Raw genomic sequence first — 19,106 nt, forward strand, 5'->3', positions numbered from 1 at the left:
AGGGCCCTTCACCTGAAAGACGAAAACCAGAGCCGACAAGCTCACGGCGAGGATATGTGAGAAGCTGCCCCCCGGAGAGCCTGTTTAGACTCGAGCCGCGTCTTCAACCATCTGGTACCGACAAGGCTTCCTGAATCACTTCTTGGGCTGCTTGTTCCAGACATCAATATTATTTATGTATATAATCAAATCTCTATAAACAGCCGCAGCGTGTGTTCGGGTGCCTACCGGAATATATCTCAGCACGAGAGAGGCAAACACCAGAGGCGCAGAACTTTATGGGGAATGGGATAAAACGTCCGCCAAGCTGTCAAGGTTGTAATAAAGCCATCTTTATTTAGTGGCACCCTGGACATCGCCAGGGTCTCAGTCGGGCGCCGGTGATGTGCAGTGTGCAATCTGAACGCCGCACAGGTACGGAGTAGGCTTGCAATTTATGCGAGGGGTTTTTGTTCTGGGGATTCGCGTACAAAGGCATCATCACGGAAGGTCGGGAAGACACCCTGGGACCTCCCCCCTCTGGAGATGTAGCATGGGGGAGCAGCAGGGGCCGTCGCCCTCAGCGGAAATTCAGAAAGTGGGCCAAAGATGCCACAAAACTGTGAGGGAGGTGGCTCCCTTTTCTAGCCCAGCAGCAGTAGGACACATGGAGCAGACGTCTCTGGGGCGGCCGGATTGGCTGTGAGTGGATAGCAGCCAGTGAGGTAGGCCCTCCCTTGCCAGGATGGAGCCCTCTCTCATTGCCCACCCCTTTCAGCATCTTGTGATGGCACGCCACACGCTTCTCGTGCCATGGCTGGTGCCGCTGCCATGTGCATCAGGTTTCTGCTGTTCCGGGTGGCCCCCTCAGATCCTTCCTGCCCCGGGGCTGCCGGAGAACCCTCAGCCAAGGCTCATTAGTACGGGAGCAGGCCAGCAGCACAGCGGCTTCTGGACCTGACAGGCGGCTCTTCCTGTGGGCATACTACAAGCGAGCTGCAGTGAACCATCTCTTTAGCACCTTGCCCCGGGCACAGGCAACTGACGCTACGCCACTGTCCCCCTGACAGATCTCCTTTCCTTACTGGGCTCTGTGGCAGTTGCCTGAGGCTTCTAGGAGGCCGTGGGAGATCTCACAGGGCCTTCCCAAGATCTTGGGTGGCCCCACAGTATCCTGTGGGCCCCCACAACTTTCCCAGAGCCCCATAAGCAAGGTGGAGGACTCATAAACTATTTCCATGGCACAGAAAGAGCTTTTTAAGCACTCTGTCTTGCTTAGCAGGATCTGGAAAGGTCCCGTGGAACGGGCACAACGTGAAAGGCCTCAGATGACAATCGCAGGGCCTGAGGCTCCCAGCTTCTGCTAGAGCATTGCTTCTCAGACATTTTTTCTCCGAAGCGTACTTTCAGAATAAAAATTTGCTCATGCCACACTGAATTTTGTATTGATAAGATAAACACTGGAAAACAAAAAGAAGCAACTCCCAGCGGCGCTTGATTTATAACACAGAACGCAATGATCACAGGACATCCAGAAAGTATAAAACAATTCAGCTACATAAGAAGATGAATAATTCCTGCAATATAATTATCAATGAGCCTCTTGCAGACGTACCTTGAGTATTTTATGCAAACCCAATGAGAGGCGTGAGCTTGCTTTTACCGAGTAATCCCATTTATATCAGGTCTCATTGAGATAGACCAACTCTCCTCTCCCCATCAACACAAAGAAACCTTTGTATTTTCCAGTCTTTCATATTTGTCAGAGCTGGAAATCTCTGCTCACAACAATATGTCGTGGAGAACTGCAGAAGAAGAGCCAACGCTCTTGAAGAAAGATATAGATACTGTTTCTGGTTTTTATATCCCCCCAAATTACTTTGATATTATCCTGTCCTGTACTAAACTGAAATGTTTCAATGTTTATTTGATTGCCCTCGAATGTCCCCGCCACACTTGCCTTCCTTTCCTGCCAAACCCTGGGAGAACCTGTGGCCTAGAGGGATATTGCACTCATCTTGTGTTCAGCATGATGGTTGATGGGTGGGGTACAAATAATAAAATTATTATTATTATTATTCCTGTCATCTATAGGTGACTTCCCACCGCCGCCTCCGCCGCCGCCTCCTTCGGATCTTGGGAATCCTCCTCCACTGCCGCCCAGTGCCTTTCCTCCTCCTCCTCCTCCTCCTCCTGATGAAGCCATGTTCAACGTTCAGGTAAGAAGAGCTGCCAAGGGCATGGGTCGGGTTCTTGTGGAGCCTGGCTGCAGTCAAGGCAAATCAAGTGCCCTTGGTGCTAGGTGCTGTACAGCGGCAGCCACCGAAAGAAACAGCTGCTTCACCTGACTTGTAGTTAAACTATGGAACTTTTTTCTTTAAAAAATCATGCTAAAAAGTGGGGGTCGTCTTATACACGGATAGTGCATAGGGTGGAAGTTTGATTGGTCGCTGCTGCGGGTCTTGATTGGCAGTTGGGCAGGCAATTGGCAGCTTCTGCTGGCGATGGGAGAGACGGGAGGCGGATCATGTGATTCGTGCAGGTGAGCGACTTTTGGCAACCCCCCCAAAAAAAATCTCAACAACTCTGTGCCATCTCCCCCCATTTTCTTAAATTTGAGTCTTATACATGGGGGCACCTTACAGATGGAAAAGTATGGCACTTGGTGGCTGGGCTTGACAATTCCCCACCCCTGCTTGTAGACTCAGGGAAGCGGCTGTGACTCCTGCGTTGCAGGGCGTGAGACTAGACAGCACTCGGGGTCCATCCGTCCCCCCCAATGCTACAATCCCACAACTCTTGAGTGGCACAGCAGAGGGCAGTGCAGCTCCCTTAGCCCATTAGCAGTGGCTTTTCCCAAGATCCGTCCTTCTCATCAAGCCGCAGGAGGTTTCCTAGACAGCTTGTGCAGATGCAACGCCGGCCCCATCTCTCCCACGGAGGTGACAGGCCCCTCTTGAAAGAGGGCACAGAGTGAAGATTGAGCAAACGCTGCCATCAGTGAGAGCCGGCACCTGCACCCAGCCTGGAGAGCTGCTGTTCTCACATGACCTGGGCTCCCCGGGCTGCAGCATGTATACCTGGTGTCCATGGAAACGTGAGACGTGGGTGGCACTGGCTTCAGGCGATGTCTGCTTGGCAGCTGGAATGACGCCTGCCGATGGCTGTGGAGGTGTTCCCTTTAGACAGGGGGATGTTTGCAGCCCCAGTTTTGTGCGGCAATGTCCCTCCTTCCCCGTGGAAAATAATGACACGAGAGACGTAATATAGGTTTAATGGGTGGAAAGGCCACAACTTTATTGGTTACGAATGTTGAGCGATATTGGCTTAGGCAATGGACCCTAACCGACTATAGAACCATAGAATAGAATCCTAGAATCCTAGAGTTGGAAGAGACCACAAGGGCCATCCAGGCCAACCCCCTGCCAAGCAGGAAACACCATCAAAGCATTCCTGACAGATGGCTGTCAAGCCTCCGCTTCAAGACCTCCAAAGAAGGAGACTCCACCACACTCCTTGGCAGCAGATCCCACTACTGAACAGCTCTTACTGTCAGGAAGTTCTTCCTAATGTTTCGGTGGAATCTTCTTTCTTGTAGTTTGAATCTATTGCCCCGTGTCCGCTTCTCTGGAGCAGCAGAAAACAACCTTTCACCCTCCTCTGTATGACATCCTTTTATATATTTGAATTATGGTGCTGGAGGAGACTCTTGAGAGTCCCATGGACTGCAAGAAGATCAAACCTATCCATTCTCAAAGAAATCAGCCCTGAGTACTCACTAGAAGGACAGATCCTGAAGTTGAGGCTCCAGTACTTTGGCCACCTCATGAGAAGAGAAGACTCCCTAGAAAAGACCCTGATGTTGGGAAAGATGGAGGGCACAAGGAGAAGGGGACGACAGAGGATGAGATGGCTGGACAGTGTTCTCGAAGCTACTAACATGAGTTTGGCCCGGGGGTCAGCAACCTGCGGCTCCGGAGCCGCATGCGGCTCTTTTACACGGCTGCCGCGGCTCCGGGGCGGATATGCCCGCCCACTTCTCCAGCTGGCAGCGACCGCCCTCCAGCTGGCCGGTGGTCCGCCCTCCGGAGGCTGAGGGCGCTTCTCAGGGGCGTACCCAGGATCACCTGGCCTTGAACAGCAGGGCAGCGGGGCTCGGAGGCGGTGGGGACGCAGTAGAGGTAGCGCAGCTCAGCCGAGGGCCCTGGCGGGGAGCGCGCCTGAGGCGCGCACGCTCCTTCGGGAAGAGATGGAGCTGGGCGAGCGGGAACTTTGAAGACCCCGCCTCCGCCTCCGAAGCAGGCGCCCATGGGAGAGGCCGCCCCCCCAAGCCTGCCTGGTGGGACCAACCCTGCCCAGCTCCGGGAGTCTTCCTAGCGTGGGAGGCGGCCTTGGGGCGGACAGGGGAGCTCCGGTGTCGGCGAGTATGTGGGACCCCGCGGCATCCAGAGGCAGCTGGGAGGCGGGACGGGATGGGGGCAGGAAGGGGGCCTTCAGATGCGTCCCCGCACGGGCACTGGAGGCCAGGACTCCTCGGCTGGGTCGTGGGACCGCGGGGGAGGGCTGGCCGCGGTTCCTCTCAGAAGGCTGCTGGCTGCTGCGTCGAGGCGACGACGAGGTAGGCAGCTGCGGGCTGGGCCAGTGGCGGAGGGTGGCGGGCGAGGGGGGAAGCCCTCTTTTTAAAAATGGTCGAGGAAGCGTCGTCTGTTTGCCTGCCGCTGCCTCCTTTGCTCCTGGTTCCGCTCGCAGCCTCAGACCGCGCTCTTGCGGGAGCGCGTCTCTCTCCGCCCCGGAGCAAGGCCGGGATGTTTTTCAGTTTTTCCTCTGTCCTGAGTGTGTGTTAGGGGAGCCTTGACAAAGCACCTGTTGGCGTGGAAGAGAGGTGTCCTAACTTGGATCTGTGTTCATGTGCAAAATCTATCGCCATTGTCATTAAGGGGGCAGGGAACTCCCCTAAAAAGGTTTGAACACTACGAACTACTACAGCCACCTGTATGCAAGTCAGCACAAACATCACAGGCTTCTCTGGTGCAATTCTGTGCTTTATTTAGCAAGAGAGGAGGTTGGAAGAGGTGAACATAGCCTCTGGTCTGGAATATTAAGGGTAAAAGACACTAAGATTATTGTAAAAGCCAGCAGTCTTCAATAAGACATGGGACAAACATTTAACACAAGCGTGCAGTTGAGGACTCATTTTTTTTTTATAAAAAACAACAACAACAACAACAACAACAAATCAAATATTTGTATGCTGTTGCAACCCACCTTGGATCAGGCTATGACCTGGTAGTGGTCCCCAGGGTGGATAAAAATGAATGATTTTTTTTTAAAAAAAAATTTTTTAATTTAAATCGGATTTTTTTTATTTAAATCGGATTTTTTAAAATTTAAATCGGATTTTTAAAGATAAAATGCAGTGTTATATTTGTTTTAAATGTCGCAATGGTTTTGCGGCTCCCAGATTTTTTTTCCCTTCGGAAACGGGTCCAAGTGGCTCTTTTGGTCTTAAAGGTTGCAGACCCCTGGTTTGGCCAAACTGCGAGAGGCAGTGAAGGATAGGCGTGCCTGGCGTGCTCTGGTCCATGGGGTCACGAAGAGTCGGACACGACTGAACGACTGAACAACAACAGGATATTAATCAGCCCAAGGCCTGGTTGAACTGGTCACACTGGGAGCAGAATCACGCTGGGGCTACCTCACCCCACTGTTGCCTCTCGCCTCTCCTGAACGCAAAGCAAAACTCTCTTACGTGAACTCTGAGAGAAAGGCGAATTTTCGCTCGTAGCACGAGAAGAGTTCGCTTCCTCTGAGGATGTCAGAGGACCCCTGCAGGAAGAGACCCAAAGCCCACCTACTCCAGCAGAGCCTCTCTGTCTCGTGGTGACCAGACAGATGTATCTGGGGTGCCCACAAGCAGAATAGGTGCAAAGGAGCCTTCTCCCCACTTACACTCTCCTGCAAATGGTACTCTGGGACATCATCTAGGGATGTTGGAGAATTTGGATGGCTTTGAAAGAGAACTGGACAATGCAAAAACAGAAATGGACATGGAAATTGCCAGCGTTCCCTTATTCACCCCAGGTCTGGAACGGAAACCAGTGTGATGTCTATATTTGGAATTCACGACTTTTGTTGCTTTCAGACTGCAAATCTTATATTGTTGTCGTTTAGTCGTGTCCAACTCTTCTTGACCCCATGCACCAGAGCACGTCAGGCACTCTTACATAATGGATTGCATTTTCCACCCGCCTCAGTCGGTATTGTGCTCCCTTTGGATAACACCCCCCCCTTTAAAAATAGCAACATTGGGTGGTGTTATCAAGGCCATCTCCGGACCATAGTACCTTAAGGACCACCTCTTTCCATATGAACTTACCCAGACCCTGAGATCATCTTCTGAGGCCTTTCTTTGTGTCCCTCCTCCTTGAGAGGTCTGGAGGGTGGCAACACAAGAACTGGGTCTTCTCTGCAGTGGGTCCTCGTCTGTGGAATGCTTTCCCCAGGGAAGGCCACCTGGCACCTTCATTATACACCTTTAGGCGCCAGGCAAAAACTTTCCTTTTTAATCAGACCTTTGGTTGATCTGATTTACCTCTTATGCCCTTTTAAAATGTGGCTCTTTTGGGGGGGGGTTGTTATTGGGTTGCTGTTATTGTTATTATTATTATTATGGTTTTATATATTGATTTTATTTTGTGAACCGCCCTGAGACCCCCTGGTATAGGGCAGTAGATAAATTCTAATAATAATAATAATAATAATAATAATAATAATAATAATAATAATAATCTCTCTCCCAACCTTCCCATGGGGTTTCTTCAGATAATCTTTGCCAGCCAGATGGCAAAGTTTTAAGTAATAAATCATTATTCTCATCTTATTCTGACGGTGAGAGCCATTTGATGGTACAATGAACTTCCTCGCTGGGTGATGGACTCTCCTTCCATGGAGGTTTCTAAGCAGATCTTGGGTGTCCGTCGGTCAGGGACTTTCTAGGCGTCGTTCCCCCGTTTCAGGGGGTTGGACTAGATGACCCCTGGGGTCTCAGTTATGAGAAGATGAGACTTGGCAGGGCGAGTTCTCCCACGGCTCAGTTACGGAGGGCGAAGGTGGAATTCACATCAGTAATGGTGAACGGTGTCTCTGCCTGATCCGTTGGTGACATTCTGTCGACTGGCTGAGAATGAGAGCTCTTGGTTTGTTGAGAATCTCCCACCAGTCGCGGCTGCCGGACTTGTCCTGTGCCAGGAAGCCTCCCTTCTCCTCCTCCTCCGATTGTTCGGCGTGCCACCTTGCCGCCAGAGACCGTTAATTCTATTTAATGGCTAATTAAACGCTAATTCATTCTGCATTTGGAACAGGATTAAGGTCGGCGGGGGTGGGAGCCAGCAAAGGAACGGGAAGCTCTCGCAGTGGCCATAATTATCGATAATGAGCTCTGGGCTGTAATTTTATTAATTAAAAGGGAAAAGAAGAGGCAATATCCTCTGGAGCTGTTCTCCGTCAGAAAGAACGCTGCTGCCGGGAAGAGGTTTAATGACCCTTTTGGATGGCCTTGCATCTTGATCTTTGTCCCAAGATGGGACGGAAGTGGGGGACAAAGGAGCTGGGTTTTTTGGGGGGGGCAGAAGAAGCCGCACCACCTCCTGGTCCCCTTAACGCCGAAAACACACCCCAAGACACAGAGGTTTCCCCAAAAAACTCAGTATAATTTCCAAGCCAGATGGAGCTTTCATTCTAGCCAAGCAATAATGAGTCGTCTTTACAACAACAACAACATAAACCGATTTGGTGTGTAAAGTAGTTTCTCTGTGTTATTCCGCCTCCCTGCGACTGATATAACGTCTATGGGTCTCCTGTTTTTCCTGCATTTCCTGTTGGCCTAATGCATGCAGTATTGATGCATTAATACCAGGGCCGTCTCGTCATAGGGGCTGGGTGGCGCGGCGCACCAGTATGCCAGGCTCCCCAGGGGCGCCCCCATAAGCCCGCCGGCATACCGGACGCCCCTTCCCCAACCTGCACCCGCCCCCATGGGCGGGCGGGCACTCGCGCGCCGGTGGGCGAGCTGCAAGCCGGCCGCCCTCCGGAACCCCAGCTTGAGCGCTGCGAAGGGCGCGCAAATCCCCGCGCCGCTCCAGCACCACACCCCTCATCCCCCGCTCGCCCACCTCCCTCCCGCACTGGCCGCCCCTCGGGGGATGTGGGGGGTGGCGCTGGAGCGGCGCGGGGCTTTGTGCGCCCTTCTCAGCGCTCCAGCAGGGGCTCCAGAGGGCGGGCGGCTTGCAGCGCCACACCCCTCATCGCCCGCTCACCCCCCCCATCCCGAGGGGTGGCCAGCGCGGGAGGGAGGTGGGTGGAGAGGCGGCCCACCGGGGCGCCGAGGGATCGTCGCGTCACGGTGGCCGATCCCTTTAAGACGGCCCTGATTAATACAATTCCCCAGGAGGCATTCTTGGGCTCCATGATCACTGCAGATGGTGACAGCAGTCACGAAATTAAAAGACGCCTGCTTCTTGGGAGGAAAGCAATGACAAACCTAGACAGCATCTTCAAAAGCAGAGACATCACCTTGCCGACAAAGGTCCGTATAGTTAAAGCTATGGTTTTCCCAGTAGTAATGTAGGGAAGTGAGAGCTGGACCATAAAGAAGACTGATCGCCGAAGAATTGATGCTTTTGAATTATGGTGCTGGAGGAGACTCTGGAGAGTCCCATGGACTGCAAGAAGATCAAACCTCTCCATTCTGAAGGAAATCAGCCCTGAGTGCTCACTAGAAGGACAGATCCTGAAGCTGAGGCTCCAAGACTTTGGCCACCTCATGAGAAGAGAAGACTCCCTGGAAAAGACCCTGATGTTGGGAAAGATGGAGGGCACAAGGAGAAGGGGATGACAGAGGACGAGATGGTTGGACAGTGTTCTCGAAGCTACTAACATGAGTCTGACCAAACTGCGGGAGGCAGTGGAGAGTAGGGGTGCCTGGCGTGCTCTGGACCATGGGATCACGAAGAGGCGGACACGACTGAATATATATATTCTTTTTTTTATTATTATTAAATTTTATTATACAGCAAAATCATACACATAACTCAACAGAATACATAACAATTTCAAAACACACACAGAAAGGAAACACACACACCTCTATATACAACCCGTACATAATTTAACAATATTAAAAGAATAATCCTAAAAAGAGGGTCAAAAGACAAACGAAAAAGGATAAAAAAAGAGTGGGATTAGGAGGGGATGGGAAAAAGGAAGGGGGGGAGGAAGAAAGAAAAAAAAGGGGAAGAAGCAAAAGGGGAAAGGGAAAAAAGAAAAGAAAAGGAATAAAAAAAAACTACATTAATTTTACAACTTACAACACTAATACAATATACAATATACAAATACATAAATTGGACTTCCGTTCGTGCTCTTTGTTTCTTTATCTTAACCTTTTTTTTTTCTCACACAGGTCTTGTTACATCCAGTCTAGTCTTCTATTTCTTTCTAATGATATGTTGATATTCAGTACCTACGCAGATTTCACCTTCCTATTGCCAGGAGATTTTGATGTTACTGTACTGGTTTAAATAATCAATAAAAACTTCCCATTCTTTTTGTGTTTTTTGTTTGAATTGACCTCTCATTCTTCCCGTCATTGCCGCTAACTGCATATATTCTGTCATTAAAGCTTGCCAATCACATATTGTGGGGATACTCTCTCCCTTCCAGTTTCTCGCTAAAAGAATTCTGGCCGCTGTGAGGGCATACATTGTTAATGATCTTTTTTCTGTCTTAATTTCTGGAGGTAGTATTCCCAGGAGAAAGGTTTCTGGCTTTTTCTTTATAGAGATTTTCAGAAGTTTTTTTAATTCATTATGAACCTTTCCCCAGTACTCCTTAACTTTCTCACATTCCCACCACATGTGGAAGTACGTTCCCAAACTACTTTTACATTTCCAACACAGGGGCGACTGATTTTTAAACATTTTTGATAATTTGACTGGGCTATAGTGCCACCTGTATATCATTTTCATGACATTTTCCCTTAAATTAATACAGGCTGTAAATCTGATGTCATCTTTCCACAGTTTCTCCCATTGCGTCATGAAAATATTGTGCCCAATATCTTGAGCCCACTTTATCATGGCACTTTTTACCAGTTCTTCTTTGGTTTCCCATTCTAGTACAAGATCGTACATTTTGGAAATGTATTTTCCTTTAGATTGAATTAACTGCGCCTCAAATTTAGATGTTTCATTGGCTATTCCCTCCTTTTTATCTGTCTTGAACCTTTCATTTAACTGGAAGTACTGTAACCATCCTGTCAGTTGATTACTTATCTCTTTGTACTCTTTTAATACAATATTTCCATTCTCCTCCTTTATTAATGTTCTATATCTTGCCCATTTGCCCTGCATATTCTTCCTCCTCACTGTGATTGTTTCTATTGGCGATGTCCATAATGGGATTTTTGGCTCCAGCATCCATCTATATTTTGTCCAGATTTTAAACAGGGACTTTCTTATAATGTGGTTCAAGAAACCTTTATGGGCGCTTACCTTCCCGTATAACAGGTAGGAGTGCCACCCAAAGCGGTTATCAAACCCCTCCAAATCTAATGTTTCGGGATTTTCCAGATCTATCCAATCTTTTAACCATGTTAAGGCAGCAGCTGTATGATATATCTCTAATTCTGGAAGGGCAAAGCCACCTCTCTCTTTTTTATCTATAAGGATCTGATGCTTTATCCTGGGTTTTCTCCCGCTCCAGATAAATTTAGATATGTCTTTCCTCCATTTTTTAAAGCAGTCCATCCCTCCTAATATAGGGATGGTCTGGAATAAATAACACATCTTAGGCAAAATATTCATTTTCACCACAGCTATCCTTCCTGTTAGCGAGAGGTACAACTTATTCCATGTTTCCATATTACTTTTTATTTCATTCCATGCCTTGGTGTAGTTGTCCTGGTACAGATTGATGCACTTTGCTGTGATCCACACACCCAGGTATTTAACTTTGTTTTTGATTTCCAGGCCAGTTATCAATTGTAATTTTTTAGCTTCTTCTATTTCCATATTTTTAATTAAAAGATTTGTTTTTTTCCCATTCAGCTTGAATCCAGCTAGGTTCCCAAAAGTATTAATCATTTCCAGTGCTGCTGGGATACTGTTTTGAGGTTCCTCAGTAGTGATTATTATATCATCCGCGAATGCCCGGATCTTATGGGATGTTGCTCCTATTTTGATTCCTCTAATTCTTTCATTATTCCTAATTGAATTTAGCAGAGTTTCCAATACCAAAATGAATAGTAATGGAGAGAGGGGACACCCCTGTCTCGTGCCCTTCTCAATTGCAATTCTTTCCGTAATATTTCCGTTGATTATTAAGTTTGCACTTTGTTTATTATAAATTGCTCCAATCCCTCTCTCAAACTCCTTTCCTAATTTCATTAATTGTATTTGTTTCTTCATAAACTCCCATGAAATGTTGTCGAACGCTTTTTCCGCGTCGATCAACATTAGGGCTGCTGGTTTATCATGATTAAATTCCAGGTATTCTAGGATATTGATAATATTTCTAGTATTGTTCTGGATGTACCTTCCCGGCAAGAAACCCGCTTGATTATGATGTATTATGTCCTTCAAAATCTCTTTTAGCCTATTTGCCAATATTGTTGTAAAAAGTTTGTAATCGCTGTTTAATAGCGATATTGGCCTATAGTTTGTCATCTGTTCAGGGTCCCCACCTTGTTTCGGTATTAATGTAATAAATCCTTCTGTCCATGAGCTCGGTACATCACCCTTTTCCATAACCTCATTGAATAGTTCTTTTAGTTGTTTACATATTGTATCCTCTATCTTTTTATAGAATTCAGCTGGTAATCCATCAGGGCCTGGTGTTTTCCCTGCTTTAGATTTCTTTATTGCGTCTTTAATATCCATTATTGTTATCGGAGCATTCAATATTTTTATTTTATCTTCTGTAATAATTGGTAGTTTGTGATTAATTAAATATTGTTCCATATCTTCTATATTCTGTTTTCCTTTTTTGTACAGATTTCCATAATATTTTACAAAATTTTGTATTATTAATTTTGGGTCATCAATATAATTTTCTTCAATTTTTAATCTTGTAATTAGCCTCTCGTTTTGTTTTTTCTTCAACTGCCACGCTAAGAATTTGCCTGGCTTATTCGCAAATTCAAAGCAGCGTTGTTTCATTACTTTTAAATTCCATTCTAATTCTTGATCTATTACATTAGAATATTCAATTTTTAATAACCTAATTTCTTGTTTCAATTTCTCATTTTTTTGATCCTTATTCAATTCTTTCTCCTTCTTTTTTAATTCCTCCATTATTTTATTCTTTTTCTCCTCTTTCTTTTTTCTACTTATAACATTTTGTTGAATGAAGTAGCCCCTGATAACTGATTTTCCTGCATCCCACGTTATCTGTCTGTTGACCTCTTTATTCCAATTATGCTCAAAATATTCCATCATTACTTTTTTGGCCCCAGTTACTACGTTTTCATCACTTAGTAGGGTAGTATTTAATCTCCACCTTCTCCTTCCTTGCTGGACTTTCCCCCTTAATGTCAATGAGACTGGGTTGTGGTCTGATATCGTTCTAGGTGAAATCTCTGTTTTCCCTATCCTTTCAATTAGTTCTTTCGTCATCCAAATGGCATCAATCCTACTGGCCGAATTGTTTGGTTCTGAAAAGTACGTAAAGTCCTTTTCAGACCTATGCTTGAATCTCTATATGAATGACCTATATTCATTAACTTTTCTATTTTTACATTTCAAAATAAACATTTTACGAACTTTAAAATATCCAATGACTTCACTACTTCTCCTTCCACACTTCATTTTAAGTATCATACATTCCTGAATATTTGACTATAACCATTCAAATCAGTTTTTCCTCTTGTAACATCTGTCAAAAATCATTTACTCTGTCAAATTTATCTTAGTGCCAGCGTTTTCAGGTGTATACAGTTATTTTCCAGATATTCAATAAATGTATTCTACTCTTCTTTAAATATATGTTCTTCTTGCTCTCTTATTCTACGGGATAAATCTGCAAATTCTTCATATTCTGTTAATTTAAGTTGCCAATCCTCTTTAGTTGGGGCTAACGAAACACGGGCCACAGTTGTTGCATACATAAACAACCTTTTCTGACACCTAGGAATTTCTGTCTGGGTTATTACCAACAGGAAGGACTCCGGTTTTGGGGGGAAAGTAGTTTCAAACATGTTTTTCAATTCATTATAAATCATTTCCCAATATACTTCTGCCTTTTTACATGTCCACCACATGTGAAAAAGGCTCCCTCTTCTTCTTTACACTTCCAACACCTGTCTGAATATGTTTTATAAATCTTAGCCAACCCACTTGGAGTTAGGTACCACCTATGAATCATTTTCAAATAATTCTCGTTTGATGAATAACATGCAGTAAATTTCAGGGCGCTTTCCCAAAGTTTCTTCCAGAGGTTAAGATCTATATTGTGTCAATATATTTATTGCCCAGTGTTTTGTTGAAGCTTTAACTAGCTCATCTTTTGTTTCCCATTCTAAAAAAAAATAAAAAAAATTGACAGAAATTTATCCTTACTTTGTAAGAGTTCTTTATCAAATTGTGAGCTTTGGTCCAAAAATCCATTCTTTCTATCTAATTTAAACATGTTGTATATCTAGTGAAATTGCAACCAATTTGTAAATTGGATCCCTAAGTTTTCCACTGATTTCAGTCTGGGCCCCATAACCCACTGCAAAATCCAGCAGTCCCCTGTAAGTCGCCCATTGTTAGTCCATATTAACTCTCTTGATTGTAATTGCTTCAATGGGAGATAGCCATAAATGTGTTTTTCTTTCCAGGAAATTTTTATATTTCTCCTAGACTCTATACCAAGCGTAGTCAACCTTTTTATACCTACCGCCTACTAATGCATCTTTCTTGATGGTAAAATTTCCTTACCAGTGCTTGATGGAAGGATTATTCAGCTTGTGCTGTAGAACCCTCTACTGCCCACCTAGAATCCCGAAATGTCCACTAGTGGGCAGTAGGGACCAGGTTGACAACCCCTGCTCTATAGAGATTCTTACTAAGAATGTGGTTCATAAAACTCTTATAGATTTTAGCCCTCCCATACGAAAGCTATGCATGCCAACTGATTTTTAAATCATGACCTTCTCAATCTAAAATGTTTGCATTGTCTAATACAATCCATTCTTTCAACCAACACAAACAAGGTGCCTCATAATACAAGTGTAGATCTGAGAGGGCAAAGCCTCGTATTTCTTTTGCATCTATCATCATTTTATGTTTAAACATGTTTATGTTGGCTTTTCCTGTCAGATGAATTTAGAGATCTCCCCCCCCCCCCCAATCTTTGAAGCAGCTTAAATTATTTACAATTGGGATTGATTCGAATAAAAACAATATCCTGAGGGGTATATTCATCTTAATGGCAGAAATTCTACCGAAGAGTTTATTAACCTCTTTCCACAATTTAATATAACTATTTTCAAATAGTTCCAGTTACAGGTTGGTAGCCGTGTTGGTCTGCCGTAGGCAAAAAAACAACCCTTCCAGTAGCACCTTAGAGACCTACTAAGTTTGTTCTTGGTATGAGCTTTCCTGTGCATGCACACTTCTTCAGATACACTGAAACAGAAGTCACCAGACCCTTGTATATAGTGAGAGGGCCCTGGATACAGAATTAACCTGTGCCTCCATGGACAGCTGTGAGTCCAAAATGAGGTATAGTTGCCCCATTCAGGACCAGGGAGTCCTCCACACACACACACACCCTGTCCCCCCAAAACAGTACTTCTGTCTTGTCAGGATTCAACCTCAACATAATTTGTCAACATAATTTCTATTACATTCCCCCCCCCCCGATTGTCCCCTTCCCCTTTTCCTCCTGCCAGACCCACAGCAAGGATGGTTGTTTGAGGATGGGGGAGCACAGTGCAAACGCAGAAACACTACAATTCTTTATATATATATCTTATTTTGACATAGTTGGGTGAATGAAGAGAACTCCCCCCCCCAAAAAAATGGGCTTTGCTGAGGACCCCACATGCCATAAATTCACCTCTGGCTCCATCTGTCTGTTCCTCATTTTTTTCCACCCTTAATGCCGAATGGTTTCTCCATGGCATCCCTTAATTTCTTTGTGTTCCTTTCCTCTTCCTCTAGGTCAGCGCCGGCGGCAAGACCCTGGAGGAGAGGCGTTCCAGTCTGGACGCGGAAATCGACTCCTTGACCAGCATCCTGGCCGACCTGGAGAACAGCTCTCCTTACAAGCCGCGGACGCAACAGGTGAGAGTTGGGGAGAGGTGACAGAGGGACACAGGGCCCAGCGGCTGCCCTCAGCCTCTTCTCTCGGGCGGGGGCTTGAGCTGGGGCCATACGGTGTTGCATGCTTCCTGTTGCATTAAAAACAGACCGTGAAAAAGTGCCAGGGTATTTTTTTTATTTTTCATAAATACCACTTAGAGCACCTCAATGTTCCGTGCCTCTATTCTGTTAGCAAACTATCTTGAGAACTGTCTTCTTCAGTGTATCTGAAGAAGTGTGCATGCACACGAAAGCTCATACCAAGAACAAACTTAGTTGGTCTCTAAGGTGCTACTGGAAAGAATTTTTTTATTTATTTTGTTTTGACTATGGCAGACCAACACGGCTACCCACCTGTCTTGAGAATGATGCAGATCACTGGTGAATCCCTCCCCTTTTAGCAGTGTGGAGCTGTGAGTGAAAGACGAGCTTTCCTTGGTGGTTGTTAAGCAGATGTTGGCTGGCCCTCTGCCACGGGTGCTTTAGCTGAGATTCCTGCATTGCAGGGGGTTGGACTGGATGACCCTTGGGTCCCTTCCAACTCTAAGATTCTATGATTCTGTGAATGCTTGCAGGCCAGGGTGATGGTAGCAGGCGCGGTCTTGTTTTCCCCTCCACGTTTAAGTGGTATGCATGGAGCTTCTGCACAGATACCTGTGAAGAGAAACCAGGCAATTTGCTGAAGAAGAAGGAGGAGGAGGAGGAGGAGGAGAAGGAGAAGGAGAAGGAGAAGGAGAAGGAGAAGGAGAAGGAGAAGGAGAAGGAGAAGAAGATGCAACAGCCTCTCTTTATCACTGTGCCAGAGAATTTTTCCCTTCTGACTGCCGCTGTCGCTCCTGCGATCTGAGCTACAAATTGTGTTGTCTCTCCCTTCACCCTGGCCCCTCTTTGTTGTCTAATCCCCCAGGCTGAAAATGCTCTGGAAACAGCTCTGCTATCAGCAGGGTGCCTGCGTCAGCACCGTGGGGTGAGACCTGGGTGAAGTGGGTGGCAGCAATGAGTCACACAGGAAGCCAGGGCTTCAGAAGAGCAGTTTTCTGTTTGTGCGCCCAGAAGGAGAGTGGAAGGGGCTGCCCTGGAGGGATGGGACTCTGGGGATATTTTCCTGGGGGAGGAGGAGGAGGAGGAGGAGGGAGAAGAAGAAGAAGAAGAAGAAGGAGGAGGAGGAGGAGGAGGAGGAGGAGGAGGAGGAGGAGGAGGAGGAGGAGGAGGAAGCCCTCTCCCTTAACGCTAGGATCTGTGGGTACCCAATGAAGCTGAAGCTTGGGAGATGCAGGATGGATAAAATAATGCCCTTTGTTAAACTGTGGAACTCACTCCCGCAGGAGGCAGTGATGGGCAACAACTGAGATGGATTTAAAAGAGAACTGGGCAAATTCATGGAGGAGGAGAGAACTATCAATGGCAACTAGCCTGGATTGCTACGTTCTTCCTCCACAGTTGGAGGCGCAAAAAGGGGGGACCCCACCGTATGAAAATATACACAAGTGCGGGGTGTGTGTGAAACAGGGGTTCAGGCCCAGGTAAGGTGCAATATGAAGTATAATACACAAAGCAAGAAAGGTTCAACAAATGTACCTGCAATTAAAAAAAACATACCGTATTTTCCCATGTATAAGTCGCCCCCATGTATAAGACACACAGAGTTGTTGAGCTTATTTTATGGGGGGAGGGGGGGTTGCTGAAAATCGCTCACCAACACACGCTGCCGCCTCTCGCCTGTCCCCTCGCCGGCAGAAGCTGCCAATCGCCCGCCCCATTACCGCAGCGTCAGCCAATCAACACCAGCCCTTGGCGCAGCAACCAATAACATGTCCAATAGCTGCTGGCAGCTGCGGCAGCAACCAATCAAACGTCCACCCTGTGCGCTGACCATGTATAAGACCACCCCCACTTCTTAGCATGATTTTTAAAGAGAAAAACCTTTAGGAATGCATTGACAAATGCCCTCCTGGTGTAACATCATCTTCAGAAAAAGCACAGGGACACCGGCATGAAAGGGACACTGGCATGAGAAGAGAAGACTCCCTGGAAAAGACCCTGATGTTGGGAAAGATGGAGGGCACAAGGAGAAGGGGACGACAGAGGATGAGATGGTTGGACAGTGTTTTCGAAGCTACTAACATGAGTTTGGCCAAACTGCGAGAGGCAGTGAAGGATAGGCGTGCCTGGTGTGCTCTGGTCCATGGGGTCACGAAGAGTCGGACACGACTGAACAACAACAACAAATGTTCTCAAGAAAATAAAGTTCAGTTCTTTTTGGTGCCAAGGAGGAATCATCATTATTGGTCCAGCAGGGTATCAAATCTCACAGAGGAGTGGACTCAAGAAAGGGCAAAACTTACCTGGGGAAAGGGAGGTGATAGTTTGTGTCCCAGAGTCACACAGAAAAGGGTTAGATGGTGAAAACCTAGAGTTGCCGGAGTGTTGCGGCAAATCGAGACAGTGGGGATCCGAGCTGAGAGAAGCCCTTTACTGTAGGCAAGAGGTTGTTCATTTAAGTAACCCAGAGTAGTGAGGATACCAGGCCACGAAAGCTGGAAAAAGACTCTCATTACTATTAAGCCCTTGAAGTAAGAGGGGTTTGTTTTGAGGCGAACTAAGTGGAGGGGGGTTGGTTTCACCCCTGTACCCTTTTGGACACGATTTTAGTAATTGAGAGGTGGGGGGTTCGTCGCAGGAGTACAATAACATTCCCCTCTCCCTGGTTTGCACACCTGAGGAGGAGCATTCACACCCCACCTTTCCACCATACAAGGTGACGTACATCGCTCTCCTCCTCCCACATTTAACCCTCACAACAACCCCGAGAGGTAGGCCAGGCTGAGAGTGAGTGGCTGGCCGTCGAGGTCACCCAGCGAGCTTCATGGCTGAGTGAGGATTCGAACCCCAGTCTCGTAGGTCCTAGTCCGAGACTCGAACCGCCACACAACTCTGGCCCTGGTTATATGCCCTCCCTTATCTGGAAGTTCTCCTCTCAATCCCGGACGTGCGTTTGGCTAGTGTTGTGATGGAAAGGCACTCTGCATATGCTCGGTAGCTCTGCATTATTCCTTTGTGACCTGGAGCTGTAAATAGGCCCCGGGGGCTAAGCTCTGGTGAGCCCCGCAGTGAGGTGGCGTCTCCATCCTTTGTGGCATGTGAGTGTTTCACGGGGGGGGGGGGAGGAGGCAATGTGTTTCATCTGCGGCGCTGTTTATCTGCCAGGCCCTGCTCCCTCCTGGCAGGAATAAATACATGATGCGCTTTTAAAGCTCCAGACTGCTTTGGAACAATTGCAAGATGTTCTCAGTACAGAACAGTTTAGCTGTGGGTGGAGGATGTGGCTCTCAGACACTTTGTCAGAGAGCCGTCTGCGCCTCCTCCCTCCCTCTCTCTTCCCTGCGCTTGCTTTTTTTAAAAAAAAAATAAAATAACACAAAATATATTGATTGCCTTTTGCAGTGCTGGCTGCCTGGAACATATTGAGATCTGTTTGCGGATGTCTGGACGTGCCTTTGCTTTCTGTGTATATTAAAGTTGCATTGACTTCAAGGGGAAAAACCAAAACTCATTCTCTCTCTCTCTCTCTCTCTCTCTCTCTCTAAATGAGAGAGGTGGTAACTGATGCCTTTCCCTTCACTCTGGGAAGATCCCATCCAGAAGGGAGGAAGGAATCAGGCTGGTTTCAGAAGGCTGCAACTTGTGTTTTTATAGAACCCTAGAATTATTGACTTCGAGGGGACACCAAGGGTCATCTAGTCCAACCCCCCCCCCCCCCCCCGCAATGCAGGCATCTCAGAA

At 46.8% G+C, this 19,106-nt stretch overlaps 1 protein-coding gene across 1 annotated transcript in view; it reads left to right on the forward strand.

Moving 5' to 3' along the window:
- Positions 1-2,079: 2,079 nt before the first annotated feature.
- The window catches only part of LPP (LIM domain containing preferred translocation partner in lipoma), a 112,038-nt gene continuing 95,011 nt past the window's right edge, over positions 2,080-19,106 (forward strand). Inside the window, exons 1-2 of the mRNA XM_033150919.1 lie at positions 2,080-2,198; positions 15,183-15,305. Coding sequence (XP_033006810.1) covers positions 2,184-2,198; positions 15,183-15,305 — 138 coding nt within the window. The 5' untranslated portion in view covers positions 2,080-2,183. The remainder of the gene's footprint in view (positions 2,199-15,182; positions 15,306-19,106) is intronic.

This window comes from Lacerta agilis, chromosome 5 (genome assembly GCF_009819535.1).
Source record: "Lacerta agilis isolate rLacAgi1 chromosome 5, rLacAgi1.pri, whole genome shotgun sequence".
NCBI classification, from domain to species: Eukaryota; Metazoa; Chordata; class Lepidosauria; order Squamata; family Lacertidae; genus Lacerta; species Lacerta agilis.